The sequence below is a fragment of the Macaca nemestrina genome, chromosome 17, assembly GCF_043159975.1.
Source record: "Macaca nemestrina isolate mMacNem1 chromosome 17, mMacNem.hap1, whole genome shotgun sequence".
NCBI classification, from domain to species: Eukaryota; Metazoa; Chordata; class Mammalia; order Primates; family Cercopithecidae; genus Macaca; species Macaca nemestrina.
Window position 1 is genome coordinate 66113638 of NC_092141.1, and position 26052 is coordinate 66139689.

Genomic DNA, 26052 nt, shown 5'->3' on the forward strand with positions numbered 1-26052 from the left:
GAGGCCACAGTAAACTGTGGGCACACCCACTGCACTCCAGCCTGGGCAATAGAGGGAGACCCTGTCTCAAAAAAAGAAAGAGGGGCCGGGCGCGGTGGCTCAAGCCTGTCATCCCAGCACTTTGGGAGGCCGAGATGGGTGGATCACAAGGTCAGGAGATCGAGACCATCCTGGCTAACACGGTGAAACCCCGTCTCTACTAAAAAATGCAAAAAACTAGCCGGGCGAGGTGGCGGGCGCCTGTCGTCCCAGCTACTCGGGAGGTTGAGGCCGGAGAATGGCATAAACCCGGGAGGCGGAGCTTGCAGTGAGCTGAGATCCGGCCACTGCACTCCAGCCTGGGCGAGAGAGCGAGACTTCGTCTCAAAAAAAAAAAGAAAGAGGCCGGGTGTGGTGGCTACGCCTGTAATCCCAGCACTTTGGGAGCCCAAGGCTGGTGAATCACTTGAGGGCAGGAGTTCCAGACCAGCCTGGCCAACATGGAGAAACCCCGTCTCTATTAAATATACAAAACTTAGTTGGGCATGGTAGTTTGTGCCTGCAATTCCAGCTACTCGGGAGGCTGAGGCAGGAGAATCGCTTGAACCCGGGAGACGGAGGTTGCAGTGAGCTGAGATTTCTCCACTGCACTCCAGCGTGGGTAAAAAAAGTGAGACTTGGCCGGGCACAGTGGCTCACGCCTGTAATCCCAGCACTTTGGGAGGCTGAGGCGGCCGGATCACGAGGTCAGGAGATGGAGACCATCCTGGCTAACACGGTGAAACCCCGTCTCTACTTAAAATACAAAAAAAATTAGCCGGGCGTGGTGGCGGGCGCCTGTAGTCGCAGCTACTTGGGAGGCTGAGGCAGGAGAATGGCGTGAACCCGGGAGGTGGGGCTTGCAGTGAGCCTAGATCGCGCCACTGCACTCCAGCCTGGGCAACAGAGCAAGACTCCGTCTCAAACAAACAAAAAAAAAAAAAAAAAAAAAAAAAGAGAAAGAAAAAAAGAGAAAGAAAGAAAGAAGAAAGAAAAAAAAAGTCTGTTCCTGTGTTTGCTCAGAACACCTTTTATGGCTTCCCATTTCAGTAAAATCCAAGTGTCTTAGCCCGTTTTGTGCTGGCTAAATCGGAAAACCACAGACTGGATAATTTGTAAAGAATCAAAGTTTATTTTGCTCACAGTTTCACAGTTTTAGGGGCTGGAAAGTGCAAGAACCTCATGCAGTATCTAGCAAAGGGCTGTCCCAGGATGGAAGGGCAGAAGGTGGAAGCAAACGAGAGACAGGAAATTGGGCCTGTCCAGTAGCCTCCCACGTGAGGATCCTCGGACTGAGAGGGTACTAGGAGGGCTGACACAGCGCAACCCTGTGATCCCCACCTCCGTCCCTGGAACGTAGGAAATCTGGGTGTTAGTTCTGGCTTTGCGATGCCTCTTGGGTGACCTGGCTGAAGCTAATCTCTCCTCATTAGGCCAGAAGGGAATCTGTGAAGTGGGCTTTGAATCCTGCCTTGACTTTCTCCGCCCAGTCCCGGCGGAGATCATATCGCGACTGACGCTTCACCCACTTCCAGAGCCTTCGAGATAGGCCCCGCCCCATCAGCAGGACGCGTCCCACGCCACTTGAAGTCTCGCGAGAATCCCGCGATGAAGCGAAGTCGAGACATTTGACCGTCCTCGTTTTCCGTAGTTCCGAGTTGCGGTTTCTGTTAGTGTTTCCGGGTTGCCGCCAGGGAAGCCTCCGCGGTGGTGCAAGTGGAACCAAAGCCTTGAGGTTTCAGTGAGTAGGGGACCGACGTGAGCTTGAGCGTCCCCCTTTAGCGTCCCTCTTCGATTCTTTGGAGACTCTGGTGCAGCTTAGCAAGAGGGCCCAGGATTTTTGGATCCCCAGCCCTGTGACAAGGGTTCCTGTACAGTTTCCCCCTCCCAGGATTTCGACTCAGTTCAGCGAAGTCACCGCTCCGTCTGAGAAATGAGGACACCAAGGCTTAGAGCACAGCCCCGAGGCGCCGTCTGCCAGGCCCCGTCCCCTCCCCCGGCTCCTCTCGATCAGCATTGAAACCCCGTCCCTGCTCCAGGTCTCCTCTGGGGTCCAAGGTCCTGTGCAGGCCTTTGCCTTGGCCGCAGGCCCTTCCGTCACCGTCGCCTCGTCTCCCTGACTGTCCGCAGGCCTGGGCAGCATGGCCGTATTCCGGTCGGGTCTCCTGGTGCTCACGACGCCGCTGGCCTCCCTGGCCCCTCGCCTGGCCCCCATCCTGACCTCGGCGGCCAGGCTGGTGAATCACACACTCTATGTACACCTGCAGCCTGGCATGAGCCTGGAGGGCCCGGCTCAGCCCCAGTCCGGCCCCGTGCAGGCCACGTTTGAGGTTCTTGATTTCATCACCCACCTCTATGCTGGCGCCGACATCCACAGGCACCTGGATGTCAGAATCCTACTGACCAATATCCGAACCAAGAGCACCTTTCTCCCTCCCATGCCCACCTCAGTCCAGAATCTCGCCCACCCGCCAGAAGTCGTGTTGACAGACTTCCAGACCCTGGATGGCAGCCAGTACAACCCGGTCAAGGAGCAGCTAGTGCGATACGCCACCAGCTGTTACAGCTGTTGTCCACGACTGGCCTCGGTGCTGCTATACCCCGATTATGGGATAGGAGAGGTGCCCGTGGAGCCCCTGGATGTCCCCTTACCCTCCACGATCAGGCCAGCTTCCCCCGTGGCCAGATCTCCAAAGCAGCCGGTGCGTGGCTACTACCGTGGTGCTGTCGGTGGCACGTTTGACCGCCTGCACAACGCCCACAAGGTGTTGCTCAGTATCGCGTGCATCCTGGCCCAGGAGCAGCTTGTGGTGGGAGTAGCAGACAAAGATCTGTTGAAGAGTGAGTGAGAGGGACCCTGGACTAGGGCAGTGGAGGATCCCCGTATCTCCCCATTCCAGACCCTTATGCCGAGATCGAGGAAGGGTAGGGCCATTCACTACTTCCCACCCTTCCCAAATGTCACAGTGGTTGACACTCAGTTGGTGCTAAGGACATTTTGTCAAATAAACAGCTTTCTCAGCATGTGGTCCAATCACCACTCAATCAGAATACCCTAAATGTGAAGCAAAGGGATCTGCACTTTAGCAAGTATTCCAGGAGATACACCCTAACGAAACACTGGGAATGAATGGGTGAGTGAGCTGCAGGTAGCAGTGCCACAGACAGGAGGAGGAAACTCAAGCATGGCATGGATCTTGGAATTTTCCATCTGCCTCTGATGCCCTCTGGCACTGCTCATTCTCTGGAGTGGTTTCCTGGTGGCTTATTTTCTGGACACATGCCAGCCCTTGGAGTGACTATTGTGCTTGCCTGTTTCTTCACCTTCATGCTCCCCTCACCATCACCATAGGCCTTACCAGCTGAACCCTTTCTGCCACCCCCCTCTGGAGATACTGTACTTAGGGACACTTTTCCCCAAACTGGCCCATACTTTCCTTCCCAGTAAAAAGATCTCACTGTTCTTCTGGGCTCCTTCCCTAGGCAAGTTGCTCCCTGAGCTGCTCCAACCTTACACAGAACGCGTGGAACATCTGAGTGAGTTCCTGGTGGACATCAAGCCTTCCTTGACTTTTGATATCATCCCCCTGCTGGACCCCTATGGGCCCGCTGGCTCTGACCCCTCCCTGGAGTTCCTGGTGGTCAGCGAGGAGACCTATCGTGGGGGCATGGCCGTCAACCGCTTCCGCCTTGAGAATGTAACCCCTGAGGGAGACTGGCAGGGGGAGTGGATGGGGGACGGGGAAGGCCATTTTGAGGGGACTGTTGGAAGTACCATGGCCCCAGAGAAGTGGGGGCTTAGGGTGGTGGGAAGAAGCAAGGAGGAACTGGTTCTGTTTGCCCGCTGAGTTGGAGGAGGAGCCTGGGAAGGGGAGGATGGGGGGCAGGTTGGATGTCAGGGGCTTCCTCTCACTCCTTCCCTCTTTTCACCCTTTCCTCTTTACCCCAGAACCTGGAGGAGCTTGCCTTGTACCAGATCCAGCTGCTGAAGGACGTCAAACATACAGAGAATGAAGAGGACAAAGTCAGCTCCTCCAGCTTCCGCCAGCGAATGCTGGGAAACCTGCTTCGGCCTCCATATGTAAGCTTCTCTCCCTTCTTCCCTCCTGCTTGGGTGTGCTGGCAATGCTGAAGAGTAGAAGCTGAGGGGCTCAGCCCCAGGCATGAGGCTGAGGGCCCCAGTAACTGTGGGTTCCCTTTCACCTACCCCCCAGGAAAGGCCAGAGCTCCCAACGTGTCTCTATGTAATTGGGCTGACTGGCATCAGTGGCTCTGGGAAGAGCTCAATAGCTCAGCGGCTGAAGGGCCTGGGGGCGTTTGTCATTGACAGTGACCACCTGGGTCATCGGGCCTATGCCCCAGGTGGCCCTGCCTACCAGCCTGTGGTGGAGGCCTTTGGAACAGGTAATAACTGGGGAAGGCTGGAAGTGGCCTGGAGTGAGGAGCTAGCCAGGCGTCTGTGCTCAGTTGTCTGTCTCTGTTGTCCAGATATTCTCCATAAAGATGGCATCATCAACAGGAAGGTCCTAGGCAGCCGGGTGTTTGGGAACAAGGTAAACAACAGTTTCCTAAGGGCTCCTAAGCCGCTACTAGACCCAGGGGTCAGGGTCTGGTGGACCTCTCTGGTCTGGCCCAGAATGCCGATTCCACTGATCTGTTCTCAACACCACCTTGCTCGGGCTGGCGTCTTCTAGAGAAGGTAATCTCTGCCCTCTGTTCCCCTCCCCAGAAGCAGCTGAAGATACTCACGGACATTATGTGGCCAATTATCGCAAAGCTGGCCCGAGAGGAGATGGATCGGGCTGTGACTGAGGGTGAGTAGGAGGGAGGATAGGAGCAGCCAAGGGGACAGTTAAGCTGATTCTTCCCCCCGGGAGCTTCCCTGCCCCATGTGGGACTGTCTGCTCACCCTGGGACTGCGTTGCGTGTGCTTTGCCTGGGAGAGCGTCAGCACTGCTGGCGGTGACTGGGCTCTCCCCACAGGAAAGCGTGTGTGCGTGATTGATGCGGCTGTGCTCCTTGAAGCCGGCTGGCAGAACCTGGTCCATGAGGTGTGGACTGTTGTCATCCCTGAGACTGAGGTATCTCAGCCCCACCCCCACGCCATCCCTACTGCAGATCCTATCCTGTGAGCTGGAATTCTTCCTGACAAATGTCTCGTCTGTGCCCAGGCTGTAAGACGCATTGTGGAGAGGGATGGCCTGAGTGAAGCTGCAGCTCAAAGCCGGCTGCAGAGCCAGATGAGCGGGCAGCAGCTTGTGGAACAGAGCCACGTGGTGCTCAGCACCTTGTGGGAGCCGCATATCACCCAACGCCAGGTTGGTGCCCAGGGCAAGGCTGGGTTGTGGGGAAGGAGTCTCCAGTGGATGCTGCCTGACCCTGCCCTCTCTTCCTCCCAACATTCCGGCCTGTCTGAAGGTGGAGAAAGCCTGGGCCCTCCTGCAGAAGCGCATTCCCAAGACTCACCAGGCCCTTGACTGAGAAGTTCTCAGTGGGGCCAGACTGGCCCCTGGAGCTGACAAGCGACCCCGTGGTGAGGAGAAATGGGGGCCTTGATGCGTATCCTGGTTCAGGCCCAGAGGTCTAAGCTGTGCTGTGTAGGACATGGCCAGGCCTGGTGGACTCAGGAAGCCTACCCAACACTGGTATTTGGCCAACACTGAGGATGTGGTTCATGGATGAGCAGGCCCCTCCCCACTCTTGCCCATGGGTGACTCTTACCCACAGCTGACTAGGGCCAGCGCAAATACTGGAACCTGTAACAGAATTAAAGGTGAATGTTCCCAGGTATTGCCTGGATGGTGTCTGCTTCCTGCTCCAATGCCTCTAAGTCTCTTTGAGATCCTTAAGCCACAAGTGCAGGGCCCAGGCCTGAGCTGGAAGCCTGGGCAATGCAGTGGTTAAGAGGATGGCCGGATGGCCTTTAGGCGAGCCTTGGCCCTCCCACTGACCAGCTGTGTGCTTCTGAGTAAGGTGTAGACTTTCTAGGTACTGCCGTGTTTTTTTGTTTTTGTTTTTTTAATCTGAGAGGCCGCATAACCTAGCTAGCGGGTTCTTTGCAAGGGTTCATTCCACATGCATCCTGCCAGACACTGGGCTGGGTGTTGGAAGATCAGCCTTCCACGCGCCAGGCGGGGCCTCTGCCCTCACAGAGCTTGCAGCCTGGTGGGGTCGGACAGTGTGGCTGCGGAGCTTCTCTCTCCGGCTCCTGACACACCGGCAGCAGTGCAGGTCCGGGGAGCGCGGGGAGACCGCCCGCAAGGTAACGTGTGGAGCCAGCCGGCCGGACAGTGCGCATGCACACACTACCTGCGGCGGTATGCTGACAAGCCAATTGCAGGTACTCCATTTTACAAAACGCGCTTCAGGTCGCCGCCATTCCAATGCCTAACCCAGAGAGGGCAGGCACGACGGAGAGCAGTCCCGAAGGCGGCTGGCGCCAGGCCGAGCGCCGCGCTTTGACAGCTGGAGTCCGGGAGACGTCTTTGGGCCGCGCATGCGCGATGCTCTCGCCCTGCCCCACCTCTCGGTCGCGGATTGGCCGGCGTGGGTCACGTGGGCACACCACCCGTTTCCTCGCCGCAGGGGGGCCCGCCCGCCGGCTCGTTTCCGGTCCGGTGGGTCCAAGATGACTGAGCCGGGCACCTCTCCCGAGGACCCTTGGGTCAAGGCAAGCCCCGTGGGCGCGCACGCCAGCGAGGGGAGGGCGGGTCGGGCTCGTGCACGTAGGGGGGCCGGAAGACGAGGGGCTTCCCTCCTGTCCCCAAGTCCCCCATGCTCTCCGGGCCCCGGGGCTGCAGAGAAGACAGCTCTCACCCCGCGTGTGCCAAGGTGGGGAGACAAACGAGGCGTGTGCGCGCGAGTCGGGGGAACGGGGGACTGGGGTGGAGTAGGGGCGGAAGAGATCATACACGGGGGAGGCGCTCGCACGGCCTAGCCCGTGCCAAGTCTCGGGGGAATCATTAAGGCGCCCGCGCACCCCGGGCTGTGTGTGCGCGAGCGCGCAGGGTGACAGAGGTGCCTTCCCGGAATGCGGGGCGCGCTGTGTGTGCCTGCAGTGAAAGTGTCGCCCCCACCAGGGGCGGAGGTCTGACGGGCCCCTCCCGTGCTTTGTGCCGCAGGTGGAGTATGCCTACAGCGACAACAGCCTGGACCCCGGTGAGTAGCTCCCCCATCTTAAGCTCTAGAGGTACACTCCCGCCCAGGCTCTCTAGAATTCTTGTGGTGTTGCCAACCACGCCTGAGCACAGTCCACTGTCCCTGAGCAGAGTTCCTGGCTTGAGACAGCGGGAGCTGAAGGACGAGGGCAGGAAACAACTGAGGGTGACACCTAGTTCCCTCTGTTCTGGAACAGGGAAGTGGTGGAACTAATGGCAGCTGATCACTCACACTGTCACGTCCAGATGCCCGTTTGTGAGCCAGGGGGTATCATGCAGGCCTATGGAGCAGTGTAGACACTAGGGAGCAGAGCGCTGCAGCGTAGTCTGGCTGGAAGTGGGGGGCCCAGTATGGTTGGCTTTGGGTTGAAAGGAAGAGGTCAGCATTTAAGAAAGCCATTGTGTCCTACAGGTGTCTGAGGGTCTGGCAGTGTTCCCCACCCTGCCCCTTAGTGATTGGGGCCTCTCTTTTCCAGGGCTTTTTGTAGAAAGCACCCGCAAGGGGAATGTAGTGTCCAGAGCTAATAGCATCGGTTCCACCAGTGCCTCTTCTGTCCCCAACACAGGTAGGCAGTTACATCCCCCCCACCTCGAGGGGCTCAGATACGTCATAATTGTAGTACCTTTCCTAGACAGGGAAGCCCCAGCCATCCACACAGGGGTGCTGGAGCCCAAGTATCAGACACAGGGTCTCACCATCTTTCACCTCATCTGGAACATTAGGTTCTCTGTCCATCTGCCTTCTCTGGACACCAGGTTCTTCCCAGATAGGGAAAAGTGGGCTAGCTGGACCCCACTGGGCCCCAAGATGACCTCTCCCTGCCCCCATCTCTGAGCGTAGATGACGAGGACAGTGATTACCACCAGGAGGCCTACAAGGAGTCCTACAAAGACCGGCGGCGGCGAGCACACACTCAGGCTGAGCAGAAGAGGAGGGACGCCATCAAGGTGACCAGGGAGGCCTGTGCCTCAGCCAGTGTAGGAGGGCCCTGCATAGTTCAGCTTCCCTGTGCCCTGACCCTCTCAGACAGTCCCAGGCACCCTAGGGGTGGGCAGATAGTGTAGTCCCAGGCACGAACACTTCCATTGCAGCCTTCCCAACCCGTTGTGTTTGTGAGCATAGAACTTGGTATCACGAAAGAACTTTGTGCCAGTTTGCTTTAATCTCTCAGGGTTAAAAACCCCATTTCCCCTGCTGTCTCCACAGAGAGGCTATGATGACCTTCAGACCATCGTCCCCACTTGCCAGCAGCAGGACTTCTCCATTGGCTCCCAAAAGCTCAGCAAAGCCATTGTTCTACAAAAGAGTATGGCTAGGGAAAGCACTGGAGGGGCTGGAGTCAAGAGGGGCTGTGAAGAGGCCAGCGCCTCCTACCCACCCATGGCTCGGCCTTGGTTTGGTGATTGCCATGGGATAGTTGGGGTCTAGGGGAAGGGGAACAAAGTCAGCCTTATCTTCCTGTTTGAGAATACTTCTGTACCTACCCTCTTTTCCTGCCCCTACCCTAGCCATTGACTACATTCAGTTTTTGCACAAGGAGAAGAAAAAGCAGGAGGAGGAGGTGTCCACGTTACGCAAGGATGTCACGGCCCTAAAGATCATGAAAGTGTAAGAGGGGTGCTGAATGGGGGGAACCAGAGCTTCTGAGGGAACTTCATTGCACACCCTCCCTTGTTCAAAGGCTACATCAGTTACTACAGTACAGGTAATACTCTCAGTTCCTGAGCTAGCCAGTAGAAGCAGGACTGTGTATCCCCAACTGTCCTTACACATGGCAGACACTCAGGAAATGTCTGTTGGATTAATGTAAGGAAGGTTGGAGAGAGAGGGCCATTTCCTGGCCTGGAAGCAGTATTTCCCTGATACTGAACCCCACCCAGAAGCTCTCTGGGGATGTCATTCCTGGAGCACACAGGGTAGTCCCATCATTTTTCTTGGGTGGGCGGAGCTGCTGCAGCACCTCAGCCCTGGCCTGCATGCTTTTAGGAACTATGAGCAGATTGTGAAGGCACACCAGGACAACCCCCATGAAGGGGAGGACCAGGTCTCTGACCAGGTCAAGTTCAACGTGTTTCAAGGCATCATGGATTCCCTGTTCCAGTCCTTCAATGCCTCCATCTCGGTGGCCAGCTTCCAGGAACTGTCAGCCTGTGTCTTCAGCTGGATTGAGGAGCACTGTAAGCCTCAGGTATGGAGCAACAATGGGCACAGGGCCTGCGGTTTTCTCTACCATCAAGCAAAGTGGCCCAAGCCATCAGCTGTTGAGAAAAGCATGGCAGCTCCTTTTAGATCTTAAGGATATTTCTACAGCTTTCAGGGCCCTGGTGTTTCCCCGTTTCTTTGCTAACCCACATCTTCATGTTATGGTTTCATTTGGCAAGTGTGATGTGAGCTCAATGTCAAGTCCAGCTCTTGCCTTTCTTCTAGCCTATGTTATCGCTGCACCTGTATGGAAGCCCCAGGCATCTGCAGCAGAATTGGAAACAGGGAAATTCTGGGACCCTACCTCCAGGCCCACTCAAGTAGTTGCCCCAAGAGCTTTTTAGAAATGTATTTATAGTGGAGATGTGCTAATGGTATTGCACTAAGTCTTCTAATGGAAGTCTGGTTGCTTTTTCTGAGGCTTTAAACTTGTGTCTGAGATTTCTTTTTTTTTTTTTGAGACGGAATCTCGCTCTGTCGCCCAGGCTGGAGTGCAGTGGCACGATCTCGGCTCACTGCAAGCTCCGCCTCCCGGGTTCACGCCATTCTCCTGCCTCAGCCTCCCGAGTAGCTGGGACTACAGGCGCCCACAACCGCGCCCGGCTAATTTTTTTTTTTGTATTTTTAGTAGAGACGGGGTTTCACGGTGGTCTCGATCTCCTGACCTTGTGATCCACCTGCCTCGGCCTCCCAAAGTGCTGGGATTACAGGCGTGAGCCACCGCGCCCGGTGTGTCTGAGATTTCTTGTTTGTGGCACAGTCTCGGCTCACTGCAACCTCTGCCTCCTGGGTTCACGCCATTCTCCTGCCTCAGCCTCCCGAGTAGCTGGGACTACAGGTGTGCACCACCACACCCAGCTAATTTTTAGTAGAGACAGGGTTTCACCATGTTAGGCAGGATGGTCTCGATCTCCTGACCTTGTGATCCACCCGCCTTGGCCTCCCACAAGTGCTGGGATTATAGGCATGAGCCACTGTGCCCGGCCTCGTTTCCCAACAGTTTTATTGTGAAACACATTAAACATATTGCAATGTTAAGAGGACTTCACAGTGAACACTCGTATACCCAGTACCTAAACTTTACCAAAACATGTTACTGTATTTCCATGTCTCCATCCTGCTTCAGGGGCACCTCAGGTAAACTGCAGACAGACATCAGTACTTCCTGGGGGCTTTTTTTTTTTTTTTTTTTGAGACAGAGTCTCACTCTGTCACCGAGGCTGGAGTGCAGTGGTATGATCTCAGATCACTGCAACCTCCACCTCCTGGGTTCAGGCAATTCTCGTACCTCAGCCTCTTGAATAGCTGGAATTACAGGCACGCGCCACCATACCTAATTTTTGTATTTTTAGTAGACACGGGGTTTCACTGTGTTGGCCAGGCTGGTCTTGAACCTCAGGTGATCCACCCGCCTTGGCCTCCCAAAGTGCTGGGATTATAGGCATTAGCCACCACACCTGGCCCCCAGGGGCTATTTTTAATGCACTTTTCTAAAATATGTGGCTCATCTAGGCGGGCATCTTTGAAACTACTCTGCACTGACCTGGGCATTGTCTATTTCTTCCTCTGCTGCCCTCGCCAGACCCTGCGGGAGATTGTGATTGGCGTCCTGCACCAATTGAAAAACCAGCTTTACTGACCAGTTCTTGGAAACCTGCAGAACAGCCAACAAGAGGCCCTTGAATCTCTACTTGGCCACTGAACTGCTGGGCCCGTGAGATTGGACTACAACACCTCACACTGCTCAGCTGGTTTCTACTTGGTGTTTGGTTTTCCCAGCCCCATTTTATCTTCAGTGGAGCTGCGGTGTTTTGTGAAAGCTTCTGATTAATTTATTATATTGACGATAAAACTAGACCTAACCAGCCTATCCCCCACTCCATGGAAGTCCTTGGGATGGGTGTCTGCTCTGGACACCCCAAAGAGCTCCTGTCCTCTCAGCCCTTTCTTCAAGCCTCAGATTTCTACTCATAATCTACACAGATTTGGAAACTTTTTTCTCTGTTTTGGTCTCTTGGGCAACATTTGGCCCACATTTGGGCATTTTGGCAGTAGCTGTATGGGAGAAAAAGAGTAAGAGGAAATATTCCCACCGCCACGAAGGGTGAAAGGGCACCTTGTGCCTAGACTAGGGCTGCCTGGTCAGTCCCAGGTGAGGCCAAGGGCTTTCTGGCCATCTTAGGGAGGGGCCACCAGGTTCCTCCCCTCGCTTCATAATCCATCACCTTCCTCCTCTGCTCTGGGTGGTAAGGGAAGCCCTCCTGGTTCCCACAGGCTGTGATGCTGCAGAGGCAGGTGTAATACAGCAGTACATACTGGAAATTTTTTATTTTCCTAAATACCAATGGAATTTTGCTACGGTTACAATTTTGAAATATTAAGTGGGCCTCAAAATCACCCCCAGCCTTTCTGTCTAGCATATCTTGGCCTCTCCCATGTCTCAGTGTTGCCTGCGTTTCTCCTAGGACTTGGGGGTGGGGTGAAAGAGTACAAAAGATACTCGAAAGGTCTCCTGGGGTACACAAGCCCAGTAGGTCCTGAATGAAGCTGTGGGCCCTCCAAATGCTCATTTTATAGCAACCTCTCTCTGCCTTAGTTCTCCAGGTTCACGTCTGCCTTCCTCAGGTTTGGTATCTGGCAGGTTTGACTATCCAGAGGAAATTAAATATTTTTATATCAAATTAAATTACAATAAATGTTGCCAAATGCTTTCCTTTAGCATTGTTCCAAGTCTAAATGTTAACCTCAAGCTACTGCAATTTAGACAATGAAATGGGCTGGGTCTACCCCAGCCACCAGCCCTCATCCTCCACCCAGTGCTCTGGTTTATGCCCATCTCCTGACTGCTTTGCTTAAAGGTGAAAAGCAGCAGGAACAACAACAAAAGCCAACCAAAAACAAGGTAGCCAGTCCAGGACATCTCACTCTTCTGACATCCTGCAGTCCCCACCACTCCCGACTGCGGGCCCCTCAGGGGTCTGGGAGTGTGACATTGTAATCTTCATCCGTCTCTATCCCAACTTCCTCCTGTGGGCAGGGAGAGAAGTGAATGAGATGTCACCAGGATAAGACCACAGGGAAGCAAAGAAGGAAGAGAGTACCACTTACAAAGAACTGCTTCTTGCTCTTGGGGTATCCTTCAAGTATTGCATCAGACAGCTCTGTAGCCTGACAAGAAATAAAACCACCCGTTTTCAGATGGGCAGCACTGGGCACTACCTGTCAGTTTATGATACTGGGTGGCAGTTGATCTGGTGCCTGCCATTTTCAAAAGCACTTCTAGGGCCTGTCTCAGAGCTCCCACACACTTACCATCCTCTTCCTCTTCCTCCACTCCTTACAGTACTTCTGCCTCTCTCTGTATACCTAGAAGGAAAGCAAGTTCCTCTAACTCCTCAGAACCACAGCAGCCCTCTGGGCTCAGCCTTTATATTCACTCTGGACCTGCACAGCGGTCCTCCACCCTCCAGCTCACCTGCTCTTTCTCTTCTGGAGTCACATGATTGGTAGCTGCTTTAATGTTCTTCAGTCTCTCGCTGTAGCCAGCACATTCCTTCTTTAACTCCTGGATTTCTTTCTGCATCTCTGGTGTGGTCAGGGCACTAGATAATTCCTTGAGCTCTGAAACCACACCCCCTGGGGTCACTTGCTACCCCTGAGGAAGGAGTTCTGTCTTTCCCAGTGGGTGCTCCCTGAGGTGTTCAACCTTGCTCTGGATCTATCATCTCATATGGAAAAGCTCAGGAAACTAAGCCTTACAGGATTATTAGTTTATTCTTCTAATTTTCTTTCCTCCTCCATCTACAAGTAGCATGGGTGTGAGGTTGAACACTTAGGCGTAGCCAGTTAAAGAAGCAAGAATAAAGGGAAATGTGAGGACAGTGTACTGATAATTGTGGCAGGGAGAGCAAATGCATATCTTGTCCATTTGTTGGTACACAAAAGCCATTAGTTATCCTACATTTCGTTTTATGCCTAAGGGAGCCCAGCAAAGGGGTCTTAGCTGCAACAAGATGCTGCAGTCATTGAACCATTCATTTAGTAATTCCCGACCTCTAGAATGAACCTAAGCCTATGGGCACTTTTGAGGAGCTACCCAGTCCTACCAGCCTCCATGTAGCGGCAGCTCTGCTGCAAGCTCTGCACCTTAGCAGTGAGGGCCACGATTTTGCCATCTAGGCCTTGAAGGTCAGCATCACTCACCATGTCAAACTGGTCCTACCAGACAAAGAGGGAAAATACAAGCAAACTGTTGTGAGGCACAAAGATGAGAACACACACCTGGGAAGGCACCATTTAGATATGCTCAGGAACCAGCCACACCCCAAACTCTCCAGAGGGTCTGCAGAAATAGTGGGAGAGTACTTTTGAGAAATCGTTTTCAGTTAAGGAGCGACCCCACTAAAAAGGTAGGAAAGAAAACCTGAAATCTAATGCCTGTCCTTAAGCAGCTACCAGGTTGACACGATACTGATTAGGACAGAAATCTTCCCATTCGGTGATAAAACCACTCCCTGGGCTGAAGCAGCTAAGTAACATTGTTCCCAAGGTGGGGAAACCTAGATCATGGGTTTCCATAATAGATAGAAACTGGACAGGTGAAGAAACATGATGGATGGGATGGATGGACTTCTTTTCTCCTTCTTTCCTGTCCTGCCTTCCCATTCTTCTTTCCATCTTCCTTTCTCTCTCTCCCTCCTTCCTTTTCTCCTCCCTCCCTTCTTTCTTCCTTCCTTTCTCCTCTCTCTGTCTCTCCCTCTCTCTCTCTTCCTCCTTCCCTCTTTTCCTTTCTTTCTCTCACTGTCGCCCAGGTCAGAGTGCAGCGGTGCAATCTTGGCTGACAGCAACCTCCGCATCCCGGCTTCAAGCGATTCTCATGCCTCAGCCTCCTGAGTAGCTGGGATTATAGGCGTGTACTACCAAGCGCAGCTAAGTTTTATATTTTTAGTAGAGAAGGGGTTTCACCATGTTGCCCAGGCTGGTCTCAAACTCCTGGGCTCAAGCGATCCATCCGCCTCGGCCTCCCAAAGTGCTGGGATTACATGCATGAGCCACTGTGCCAGGCCTTGGGATCCATGTAGATAACGGATTCCAGTAAGTCTGAGGAGCTCCTCTCATGAGGGGCCACTGCTAGAAAATAACTGCATTGGGGATCAGTGTGGGGGTGGGGGAGGTCACATCAGTTGGTGATGGGGAGCAGGTTGAAAAAGTATGCCAACCAGTGCGGTCTGGACTCTACACTTGGGCAAGGTGAACCTATAGGGCAGAGGCCAGCAAACTACGGCCAGCAAGCCAAATCCTGCCAGATGCATGTTTTTGAAAACAAAGTTTTATTGAAACAGCCCTACCCATTCATTTACATAGTCTACAGCCGCTTCGGCTCTACAGTGGCAGAGGTGAATAGTTGTGGCAATTGTACAGCCAGCCATGACAAGAGATACATATGGCCCACAAATCCTAAAAATACTGTCTGGCCATTTACAGAAAACGTTTGCCAAACCCTCCTTTAGAAAATTTTCTTTAGATGAGTAACACAACACAGCCTGTTTTAGGAAAGTTGGCCTTGAAAGTGGTTTGGTTCAGTTTAACGAATAGTATCTGCTGGATGTTAGATACTGCGGAGGTGCTGATCAGATAAAAATGAATTGAGAAATGAGATCTGCCCTAGAGGAACTTCAGTTGAATAAAGGAGACAAGTAAAAATAATTGTAATACAGCATGCCTTAAAACAGATATGGGCCAGGGCCGGGTGCGGTGGCTCACGCCTGTAATCCCAGCACTTTGAGAGGCTGAGGCAGGTGGATCACAAGGTCAGGAGATGGAGACCATCCTGGCTAACACGGTGAAACCCCATCTCTACTAAAAATACAGAAACAAAACAAAACAAAAAAAAAAATTAGGTGTGGTGGCAGGTGCCTGTAGCCCCAGCTACTCAGAAGGCTGAGGCAGGAGAATGGCGTGAACCCGGAGGTGGAGCTTGCAGTGAGCCGAGATAGCGCCACTGCACTCCAGCCTGGGCGACAGAGCGAGACTCTGTCTCAACAATGACAACAACAAAAAACAACAACAACAAAAAGTGGTAAGGGCCTGAAAAGGAATCAATTAGCTCAGGGCATTCAAGGAAGATTTCTGGAGAAGGTGATGTCTAAGTGAAATCCTAAAGGAAAGTAAGAGTTGGCCAGCAAGAGAAGCAGGTACAGGGAAGACAACATGCGAAGGACAGAGCAGTAAAACACATCAGAATTATCTAGTGTTCGTGGATAGAAAAAGGATGAGGATTGGTGAGGCCAGAGGCTGGCTGGGGTGTCTTCCGGTGCCTTTTACATGTTTTTTGCAGCACTAGAGAGCCACTGAAGAGTTTCAAATAGGGAAGGTGCATGACCAGATCTATTTAGACAGATCATTCTGACTGCTATGTTTAAGATATGTTTGAAAAGCCAAGATCTGTTAGGAGGATGTTGCAACAGATGAAGAGGGCGTGAACTAGAGCAGCCATGGCAGATGGAAAGGAGAGTGGATTCAAGAATTGAAAAATCAGCCAGGCTCTGTGGCTCACGCCTGTCATCCCAGCACTTTGGGAGGCCAAGACAGGAGGATCACTTGGGCCCAAGAGTTCAAATCAACCTGGGCAGCATAGCAAGACCCATCTCTATAAAAATAAAATAAAAAATAAAAAAACAGACAACGGAAAAATCAGCCGGACTTGACGGTTGACTAGTAATGGAAGTCAAGAATTGCTCCCAAGTTTCTGGTTTGCGTGAAGAGTAATTCCATTAGGGAGAAGAATGTTAGAAAGAAACCAGTGCGGGGTGGGGGGAAGATGAGGCATTCTACTGTGGCAATTTTGACTCTGATATTAATGCCTGACAGATTCCAGCTGGAGGTCTGGGCTGGAGAATATAAATTTGATATGTGTGTTTAGAGAAGCGGATGGAGGCAGGACGAACATCATTTGTCAGAGGGTGTTGCCAATCTGGATGATAAGAAATAAGAGCTTTGAAGCAGATATGGATCTTGGTAGCAACAATACAGGATCTACTATCATCCATCATATTGTAAATTTGGAAACCTCGTGAAGTTGGGATCCTAACAAGAGGAGTGCACACCTTGATCTAAGGATGGTGGCCTAAGACAGGCGAGTTTTCCGTGGGGGGCCTCTCCCCAAAAGAGTTCACACTAGGAGTAGTTTCACCCGTTGTCGGGCTCTCATAGGTGACAATTGGCGCAGGTTCTCCTCACCTGATCCGCAAAATAGATTTTCTGCTTGCCGTACATCTTCTCTTTGATCTTGCCTTGTTGTGCCAGCTGCTCCAGCGTCTTCACCACCACCTGGCAGAGGAGAGAGGAGGGGCAATCAGAGGAGTCTGGGCCTGGTTCTGGGGAAATTCTGCCAGTGATGTGGAAAACGCCCAAGGCACCAAAGGGCACGACTCCAGTCTGATTCCAGGGAGTCCGACGGAGAGGGAATCCCGGGAGAGGGTCCTCACCGCCTTGCCCAGTCCGTGTTCCCGCTGCAGGTTCCCGAACACATCCTGGGCGCTGTAGGGCCGGTTCTGCTCCTGCAGGTACCTCAGGAGGATCCCGGCGGCTACGGAGAAAAAGGGGAGGGGACCACTCAACCGACCTCCTCACCCACTGCCCTCCCGGGTCTTCCCCGCGCCCAAGCCGCCGTTACCTCCCGCCGCAGCTTCTGCCCGGCATTTACTCATCGCCTTTCCCGCCACCCAACTCAGAAAGCCGGACGTTGTAGTTGCTCGGGGCGACGGCTCCTTCCGGGGACGGGGGGGCGGACCTCGAACGGTGATTGGCTGAAAGGGAAGCCTTCCGGAGGAACGAGGCGACCCCTCCCGGACCCCATAGTTCATTTCAGGCCGGAACTTGCGCATCCGGGCCGGACCTCGAGCCCAGGGCCTCTGCGAAGGCGCCGGCGTGCCCACAGCTGAGCAGCTTCCTCTTTCTGCCCCCGGGAACGAAGGCTGTAGCAGAGAAGGCCTTCAATTTTCGAGATCCAGTTCCAGCCGCAGCTGAGCACTGGTGACCTTGAGTTAGGTCGAGTGTTGGGACTGGAAGACACTTAAGACATCAGCTGCCGCGCTGGGCAAGCGACCAGCTCAAGGTTACCCCACAGGGACGTGCCCTGATCCCACGGTCCAGCGCTCTTTTGTCGGTTAGTTTTGTCATTTGTAAAATAGGAACAGTAGATAGTGATAGGAAAGTGGTTATGAAAACAACACAAGTGGTTGTGAAAGCTAAGCGCCTTGGTCGGGCACTGTGGCATGTCACGCCTGTGACATCCTATCACTTTGGGAGACTGAGGCGGGCGGATCGTTTGAGCACACGAATTCGAGACCAGCCTAGGCAACGTGAAACCCCATCTCTGCAAATAAAGTACAAAAAGTTAGGCGTGGTGGCGCGCTCCTGTGGTCCCTGCTACTCTGGAGGCTGAGGTGGGACGGTCACCAGAGCCCCGGAGATCGAGGCTGCTGTGAGCCACCATGAGCACGCCACTGCAGCCTGGCGACAGAGCGAGACGCAGTCTCGAACAAAAAAGTAGGAAGGGGACAACTAAGCGCCTTGGAGAGCAACCACCCTTATTTGCCTAATACCGAGCTTCGCACCCAGGGGGCACTCGACACCTGCTGTAGTTTGGACGCCAAGGAAAGATAGGGTTAGGAGGGGGCTACTGTTCAACCACAAAGCTTGTGGAAAAGTTTGTTAGCCCAGTCAATCTCAGGGCAACACCTGGCAGGTGCTTTCCACCCCTGACCACAGTGGCCAATGGGACAGAGCCTGAAATAAATATTTCTAGTTTCTGAGGTCAGCTGAAAGCCAAAGAGCAGCTGTCCCTTCAGCTCAAACGATCCAGTGGAGGAGCAAGGTGCTACTTTTTAAAGCCTTCTGCTACCTACAGCCTCCTTAACCTTTAAAACGTGTGCTTGTCTCTGCACGTTTAGGAGACAATATTAAGAATTAGAAATGAAGGTGCCGAGCGCGGTGGCTCACACCTGTAATCCCATCACTTTGGGAGGCCAAGTTGGGCCCATCACGAGGTCAGGAGATCGAGACCATCCTGGCTAACATGGTGAAACCCCGTCTCTACTAAAAATACAAAAAATTAGCCGGGTGTGGTGGCAGGCGCCTGTAGTCCCAGCTACTTGGGAGGCTGAGGCAGGAGAATGGCGTGAACTCAGGAGGTGGAGCTTGCAGTGAGAGGAGATCGCCACTGCACTCCAGCCTGGGCGACAGACAGAGACTCCGTCTCAAAAAAAAAAAAAAAAAAAAAAAAAAGAATTAGAAATGAAGGAAATACAGGCTAAATACTAGCCAAGAGTGCCAGTTATGCTGATGGTGGGGCTCTCACAGGAAGGAAAGTAGCCTCATACAATGGTGATGTTCTGGCCATCACAAAGGAAAAATAGGGGTGGGCTGGTGGGTCCCTCATACCTGGGCTTCCTCTTTTAAGGCTATCACTTCAAATTAATCAGAACTCATATTTACAAAAGAAGACCTATCAAGGGTAGGACACCACTCAGCATCAGTCTCTTAAAGATTGTTCTCATACAAGATTTATTCCCCAGCACACCCCTCCCCTCCTCAGTTCACAGTGGAGACTATGGAGATTCAGAGTAGGATTCCCCCAGATACAAGAAACACCTTCCGAAGATTTTACTCTCCTTCCTTCCCTCCCTCTTGCCAACTCCCAAGGCCTGAAACACACACTCATGCAAACACACGAAATCCCCCTCCTTCCCCATACCTCCTGTCTTTCCACATCAGAGCTCACCTGTAAAACATCTGAACTTGAGAAGTGTCCAAAGTCTGTTTGAGAACCCTAAAGTGGGGAGATGCCATTACCCCTGACCACCCCACTGTGAGTGACTATGAGACACCTAACTCTTCCCCCTTCTTACTGTCAACCATTTTCACTCCCTGGCCTCTGTACCTTCTCCATCAACCAAGAGCAAACATGTCAGCACACCCCCACCTGCAGTACATGAAAACAGGCTCTGTCCAACATCCCTCACCCAAGTACAGGGGTGTTGGGGGAGTGGCCCCTGAGGATCAGCAAAGGGTTAATGCAGAAGGAAAGAGGACAGGAGAGTTTGGCTTGAGCTCTGATTGGGGAGGCAGAGGCTATAGACTGGCACAGGTTTAGAATCAATTACCATGTTTAGGTTTCTGTCTCACATGATTTCACTAGGGGTTGCAGAACAGATACCCCTCAGAGGGGTCTCTGCTGACTACAGCCACATTCTTACCATTGGCTCATCCTTAAATGAGGCCCCACCAAGTTAGGAATAAAAGCTGTAAAGGAGCTGAACAGGAAGAATAGGTGGTGCAAGAGATTATGTATGGCCCCTGGGATGAATGACATGGAGCCATTTGTAAAGTGCTACTGTATCTTCCCCCCATGGAATTATTGCTTCTCCAAAGGAGGAGCAGAGGAAGGAACAGGAACATAGAAATGAGTACAGTATTGCTTTGCTCACTGCTGAGGCTGATGGCCAAATGGACCCAGGGGTTATCAGAAACCAAAGATTAACCACACAGCTCCAGAAGACTCAGTGAGACCTCAAAATACAGAGGTGCTCACTAATCCTCCCAGCCAGCTGATCCCCCTGGGCCAAGGTAATGTAGAAGAGGCCCATCCCCACATCATATTCACATTTCTTAAATTTCACAAGCAATGCTTTGGAGCACTGGGGTTCAGGCCCCAAGAAATGAGGATGGGCTAGAGAGGAAGCAGGCCTGTTCTGCAAAACCAAAGGACAAGTTTACTTTAAAAAAAAAAAAAAAAAAAATCACGCTGGACACAGTGGCTCACACCTATAATCCCAACACTTTGGGTGGCTAAGGTGGGCTGATCATTTGCGGTCAGGAGTTCTAGACCAGCCTGGCCAACATGGTGAAACCCTGTCTCTACTAAAAACAAAAAAAAAATTAGCCGGGCATGGTGGTACATGCCTGTAATCTCAGCTACTGAGGAGGCTGAGGCAGGAGAATCGCTTGACCCGGGAGGCGGAGGTTACAGTGAGCCGAGATCATGCCACTGCACTCCAGCCTGGGCGACAGAGCCAGACTCTGTCTCAAAAAAGAAAAAAAAAAAAGAAGAAAGAAATCAAATCCTGGTTTAACAAGAGAAGATGACTAATCCCAGCACTTTGGGAGGCCAAGGCAGGTGGATCACTTGAGGTCAGCAGTTGGAGACCAGCCTGGCCAACATGGTGAAACCCTATTTCTACTATCAAAAAAAATTAGCCGGGCATAGTGGTGGGCACCTGTAACCCCACTATTCAGGAGGCTGAGGCAAGAGAACCTCTTGAACCTGGGAGCCAGAGGTCGCAGTAAGCCAAGATCACACCACTGCACTGCAGCCTGGGCAACAGAGCAAAACTGTCTCCAAAAAAAGATGATGACAATGTAACTACTCCAGCTGCTGCCTGACTTTCGGGGCTCTAGGGAGGCGATGAAGGGAGGAAGGCAGGCATGGGCTCTTTCCATGAGGGCCCCTGAGCACTCATACCTAAAAGCAAACAACAGCACCTCCTCAAAGGGGAACCAATATCCCTGACTACTTTGTTCCCCCCAAAGTACCATCCTGATGGAGAGAAGCCTCCCTTGGGGGAGCACACTCTCACTTCAGTGGCTGAGCTCAGAAATGGGCATCCAGCTGGTGGGAGGGGAGTGAGTGTCCTCTCTAAGCAGGCCTCTGAACATCAGCCAGGCCACGCAGCATACAAATATAATTCAGGGGAGGGGAGCTGAGTTCTTCTCTTGCCCCATCACCTTAAGTGGGATGGGGAGAAAAAAAACCTAAACCACAGTGACTCCCAAAAGGAGTCTCTGCCTCAGTGGCTCCTAGAACTGGCAGGGTCCAGCTGATTCAGCTCCGACTGGTCCAGAAGTTCAAAGTCATCCCCCTCAGCATCAGTGTCCAGGTCTGAACTGGGGGACCGGAGGAAGCCTCTTGTTGCTCTCTGGGCAGGTGCGCCAGAAGGGCCTGGTTGGGAGGCCCCTGACAAGGCCAGCTGAATCATACTCTGGGAGACCAGGCTGGCAAGGTTGCTGGTGAGGTTGGATCCTACAGGCAGAGCACCAAGCAGGAGCTCTGGCAGCGCAGCCTCGTCCCGGCTGGCAGGTGGGGCCTGGGGCTCCTCAGCCCCTGGCGGGGAACGGTACATCAAGCTGGGCATGCCAATGCTAGTGTCGTCCTCATCATCCAGGCCAGCAGGATCCACATTAATGGAAGGGAAGTCTGGAAGGTCTCTCGCAAAGGATTCCTCTGGATCACTGTGACCATCTAGGTCTGGTAGAATACAGAAGTGTCTTGAGTCATGGCACCTACCTGGCCCTCCTGTGCCGCATCCCCACATGACCAGATTTTTCCCACCCTGGCTTTCTCAGGGTGAAATAAACCCATGGGACTGGTGTAACTTTCCCCTCCACTTATAGATGTCTGTGATCTCTACGGGCCACACAATTCCCCCTCTCTTCTTCTACGCCCCCTGTGAGGCTAGTGCCTGAGGCTACTAAGGGACTAAAGGCTTCGAGAAGGGCAGCAGTGCCATCCTGGCTGTAGCCACAGCCCTCAGGCTGCTCTGCCACCTGATCCATAGCTCAGAAAACAGGAGAGGAGCAGGCACCAGTATCCCCTCTGTTCAGGAAAGCTAAGAGACAACAGTCAGAGCCATTATCAACTGAGGTCAAAGGCTCCCCTCACCTTCAGAACCTTCCGTTAGAGGTGTTTGGCCCCTTGAAAGATTGAATGTGCCATTGTCTGTACAGGAGACTTCAGCATCTGAGTGCTCAGAGTCTGTGATGGCCAATTCCCTGGCAACAGTAGAATCGTCCAGCTTAGGAAAAGAAAAGACCAACAAACCTGAGATAATGCCATCAGGAACCAGGTGTAGTCCCCAGGTACAGCTTTACTAATCAGCTAGCATTAGTTATCTGAAGGCCATCAATGTAACCAGGGATAGATGGTAACTTCAAAATCTTGACCCCTTTTAGGCTGCTCTCCCAAAGAAAACACTCATTTATAACCTCTTAAGCACAGGAAGAAAAGCAGTCCTGGGGGAGTCAATTACCTACTTACTTTAAGGCGAATAACTGATCCAGAGATAACTTTTCAAAGTGGCAGGAGGATACACATACTGCACAGACCCAAGGGTGAAATGGACTGTTTAAAAGATGATCATACTAACTCCAGAAGTTCTTCCATAATGACAGGGTAAAAAGAGATATGGAAGAGTGTGGTGCTGGGCATCAGGCCGTAATTGAGATCTAGGTTGATTAGAGGAATGATATGATTTTTAAAAAAAATTGAGATCTAGGAACAAAGTCTCACTTCTCTCCTTGTTACTGGTCTTGGGAACAAGGGGAGTCCAAGGCCTCAAACCTGGCTATGGCCTAAATGTGAGCTGTCAGATGGTTGAAAGGGAGCTAAAGAAAACTGGACAGTGAAGCAGCTCCCACACTCAAGATACCTGAGGACAGAAGGCAGCAAGCTCCTCTTCGCTGTCACTGTGGTTGTCCATGGCTCGTTCTGGGTGGAGAGCTCTGCGGCGTACTGTGCGGGAAGAGCACAAAGCCTTGCTTGATACCTTCCCACCAGCGTAAAAACCCCTTTGGACTTTAAAGGCATAAAATCAGAAAATAAAACAAAGAGCCTCTCTGAATCTGGCTCTAAGCCTATATAATAATAACAGAAGGCTGAGCTGCTGAACCTAAATGGCAAGGTGAGTTGATAACATAGCAGAAAATATCTCAGCTTCCAACATCCTCTCCACCAGGCCCTACACAGTTTTTTTTTTTTTTTTTTTGAGATGGAGTTTTGCTCTTGTTGCCCAGGCTAGAGTGCAATGGCGCGATCTCAGCTCACTGCAACCTCTGCCTCTTGGGTTCAAGCGATTCTCCTGTCTCAGCCTCCTGGGTAGCTGAGATTAAAGGTGCTCACCACCACACCCAACTAATATTTACATTTTTAGGAGAGACAGGGTTTCATCATATTGGTAAAGCTGGTCTTGAACTCCTGACCTCAGGTGATCCGCCTACCTCAGCCTCCCAAAGTGCTGGGATTACAAGCGTGAACCACTGCGCCCGGCCTGGCACACATTTCTATTCTGGTCAGATGATCAAATACCAGGCTTTGTCAACAACTCTTTGGATGGCTAAAGGCACACCTAATGTCAAGGTGTTAAGTGGACACGATCAGAGAGAGGGCAAAAGGAGATGCACACCTTGTTAAATCAGACTTCTGAGGACTGGTATTATTCAACTGGCTGCCCCAAGGGGACTTGGGCCTTGGTGACCAAGTGCAGGGCTCTTTGAAGGCCAGGATTCCATAAAACACAAAACCTGACAAGACCACACAAGGGAGGGAAAAGTCTGTACTACCATCATTAATGTGTTGCATGGATCTCAGGCTGGTACACTTACAACCTCTGAGGTAGCAGTTTTTAATCACCTTTGGGAGGCAGCTTTCAGTAGTGAAAAGAGACCAGGCTTAGGAGTTGAAAGGATCTGCTCTGGGCTGAGCGTGGTGGCTCACATCTGTAATCCCAACACTTTGGAACGCCCAGGCAGGAGGATCACTTGAGCCCAGGAGTTCAGGATCAGCCTGGGCAACATAACGAGAACCCATCTCTACAAAAAAATATAAAAATCAGCCAGATGTGGTGATACATGCCTGGAGTCCCAGCTACTGAAGGGTTTGGCGGGGCTGAGGTAGAAGGATCACTTGAGCCTGGGAGGTCAAGGCTGCAGTGAGCCATGATCATGCCACTGCACTCCACCCTAGACAACAGAATGAGACCCTGTCTCAAAAAAAAAAAAAAGCACAAATACTAGGAATTTATCTTCACTGTCTAGCTTTTATTCAACTTGAAAGAGCTTTTATCAGATAGGTTTAAAACAGGAGCCTAGGATTCCAAATGATAAAAACTGGCAAGCCTGCATAGGTTTCCCTAGAGCAGAATATCATTTTTACCTACCAATCCTCACCCTTACCACCTACCCCCAACTTCCACTTTTGAGGACCCACCCAGTATGTCAGACCTATGGGCTTCTCCTTCTTGCCCCAAATTGCCTAAGTGGAAAGAATGACACCATGACACTTACATTGTCTCTCTCTCTGCTTGGACATCATGTAGCCACGGACACTGAAGTCCAGCCGCTGCAGAGCTGGCTTCAGCCGCACATATGCTCGATCCCACAGTCGGTGGTACACAGCAAGGGGCCACATCATGACACTGACAACTGTGAGGAGGCATGGGAAACAGTGACAAAATGGAGAAAGGGCTGCAAAAAACATTTCTAACTGTAGCGCTGCTATTGGTCCTCAGGGCTTGGACACAAAGTGTGGAACAGATCTGCCCAAGTCTGCTGGTCATCTTCACCAGTCTCCCCTACGCATGAAGTTTTTGAGGGCAGGGACTTCTATATCTACCCACAGAGCCTAGTGCGGGGCTATGCACAGCATAGTATGCTGCTGACAGGCCAAGGGCAGAACCTGGCAATGGGTGTCACTGAGCCATAAATGGTAACAATGCCTAAAAATTACACAACAAATCATGGGAGGTTTTGATATACAAAAGTCACAGGCGTAAGTACTTAGTTCTTCCAGCCCCAAGCAAGCTGAGTACATGCCAACAGGAAGTAACTAAATTTACAAAACTATGCTCCAAGTGGGAAAAAAGTACTCTGGCATAAATAGAACCTAGTAGAGAAATCCCTAAGAGTTATGTTCTGCTGACAATACCCTGGCTCTAAAAATTCTCTCCTAAAATAGGGACAGGCAGTCCTTTATAATTGGTAATACAATACATGTTAGTGAACCCTCATCAATTTTTTGGTTTTTTTGAGACGGAGTCTCACTCTGTCGCCCAGGCTGGAGTGCAGTGGCGTCATCTCGGTTCACTGCAAGCTCTGCCTCCCGGGTTCACGCCATTCTCCTGCCTCAGCCTCCTGAGTAGCTGGGACTACAGGTGCCCACCACCACACCCAGCTAATTTTTTTTTTTTGTATTTTTAGTAGACACAGGGTTTCACCGTGTTAGCCAGGATGGTCTCGATCTCCTGACATCGTGATCTGCCCACCTCGGTCTCCCAAAGTGCTGAGATTACAGGCGCGAGCCACCGCACCCGACCTACCTTCAATTTCTGACTTGGTAAGAAATGAACTTTGTATGTGGAGAGCCTGCTAAAGGTAAGAAGGATATTTTCATGACGACACTAAACAGGCCATGAAAAAATGCAAAGGTCATATCCTAGAGAACTGAAATATAAATGTCCTCTCCTCAGACCTAGAGTTAGCCATAGTTGGAAAGCTATGAGCAGGGCACAGTTCATAGGGGAGGTATATTCCATACTTACGCATGAAGTAGGAGAGCAGAAGCCCAGGGACATAGCGGCCCAAGACAGCCAAAAAGGTCAGTATCCCACAGCTCAGCAAGCAGAACTGGGGAATCAAGAAACAGTATTAAGTTTCTGCCACACTGCAGGGGTTTGGGGTGGGTGTGGAGGGTTAGGGTAGAGATATGATTGAAAGACTCTGTAAGTCAAGCATGGATGTGTAGCCACTGTTGCATCCAGTGGTGATTCTGTTTGGGAAGAAAAGGAGCATGTCCCCTTCTATTCAAACTTTTTATATGGCTAACCACATAGGGCTGCACCC

The 26052-nt window shown here is 52.0% G+C and overlaps 4 protein-coding genes across 7 annotated transcripts in view; 2 read left to right on the forward strand and 2 right to left on the reverse strand.

The window, feature by feature from the left end:
- Positions 1-1635: 1635 nt before the first annotated feature.
- On the forward strand, positions 1636-5808 carry LOC105472113 (Coenzyme A synthase). 3 transcript variants are annotated; one of them, XM_071083180.1, is made up of 10 exons: positions 1636-2025; positions 2147-2859; positions 3502-3716; positions 3968-4099; positions 4233-4422; positions 4507-4571; positions 4748-4832; positions 5002-5099; positions 5190-5336; positions 5437-5808. In XM_071083180.1, the coding sequence occupies exons 1-10, from the start codon at positions 1952-1954 to the stop codon at positions 5497-5499; spliced, it is 1782 nt and encodes a 593-aa protein (XP_070939281.1). In that variant the 5' UTR covers positions 1636-1951; the 3' UTR covers positions 5500-5808. The 3 variants fall into 3 exon arrangements, with proteins under 3 accessions (XP_070939281.1, XP_011723391.1, XP_011723389.1); XM_011725089.2 differs by having other exon boundaries at positions 1640-1759; positions 2149-2859; XM_011725087.2 differs by having other exon boundaries at positions 1640-2859.
- A 270-nt stretch (positions 5809-6078) lies between these two features.
- Positions 6079-12096, forward strand: LOC105472115 (MAX dimerization protein MLX). Its single transcript, XM_011725091.2, is given in 9 exon segments — positions 6079-6776; positions 6779-6849; positions 7140-7176; positions 7652-7741; positions 8017-8123; positions 8383-8482; positions 8685-8784; positions 9163-9364; positions 10961-12096. Coding segments are annotated over 9 exon segments (1026 nt in total). The 5' UTR covers positions 6079-6514; the 3' UTR covers positions 11018-12096.
- Positions 10365-18428, reverse strand: PSMC3I (PSMC3 interacting protein). Its single transcript, XM_011725096.3, has 8 exons — positions 17054-18428; positions 16866-16966; positions 16618-16707; positions 13485-13596; positions 12854-12999; positions 12691-12744; positions 12487-12546; positions 10365-12405 (listed from the first exon to the last, which is right to left on the reverse strand). Exons 1-8 carry the CDS (start codon positions 17262-17264, stop codon positions 12349-12351), a joined length of 831 nt encoding a protein of 276 aa, XP_011723398.2. The 5' UTR covers positions 17265-18428; the 3' UTR covers positions 10365-12348.
- A 498-nt stretch (positions 18429-18926) lies between these two features.
- Positions 18927-26052, reverse strand: part of RETREG3 (reticulophagy regulator family member 3) — a 30366-nt gene continuing 23240 nt past the window's right edge. Inside the window, exons 5-9 of one of the 2 annotated variants that reach the window (XM_011725084.3) lie at positions 25752-25836; positions 24499-24636; positions 22866-22948; positions 22100-22232; positions 18927-21685 (exon numbers count right to left, since the gene is read on the reverse strand). In XM_011725084.3, the coding sequence (XP_011723386.1) occupies positions 21228-21685; positions 22100-22232; positions 22866-22948; positions 24499-24636; positions 25752-25836 (897 nt within the window). In that variant the 3' untranslated portion in view covers positions 18927-21227. The remainder of the gene's footprint in view (positions 21686-22099; positions 22233-22865; positions 22949-24498; positions 24637-25751; positions 25837-26052) is intronic. The other variant, XM_011725085.2, reaches the window with a different exon arrangement.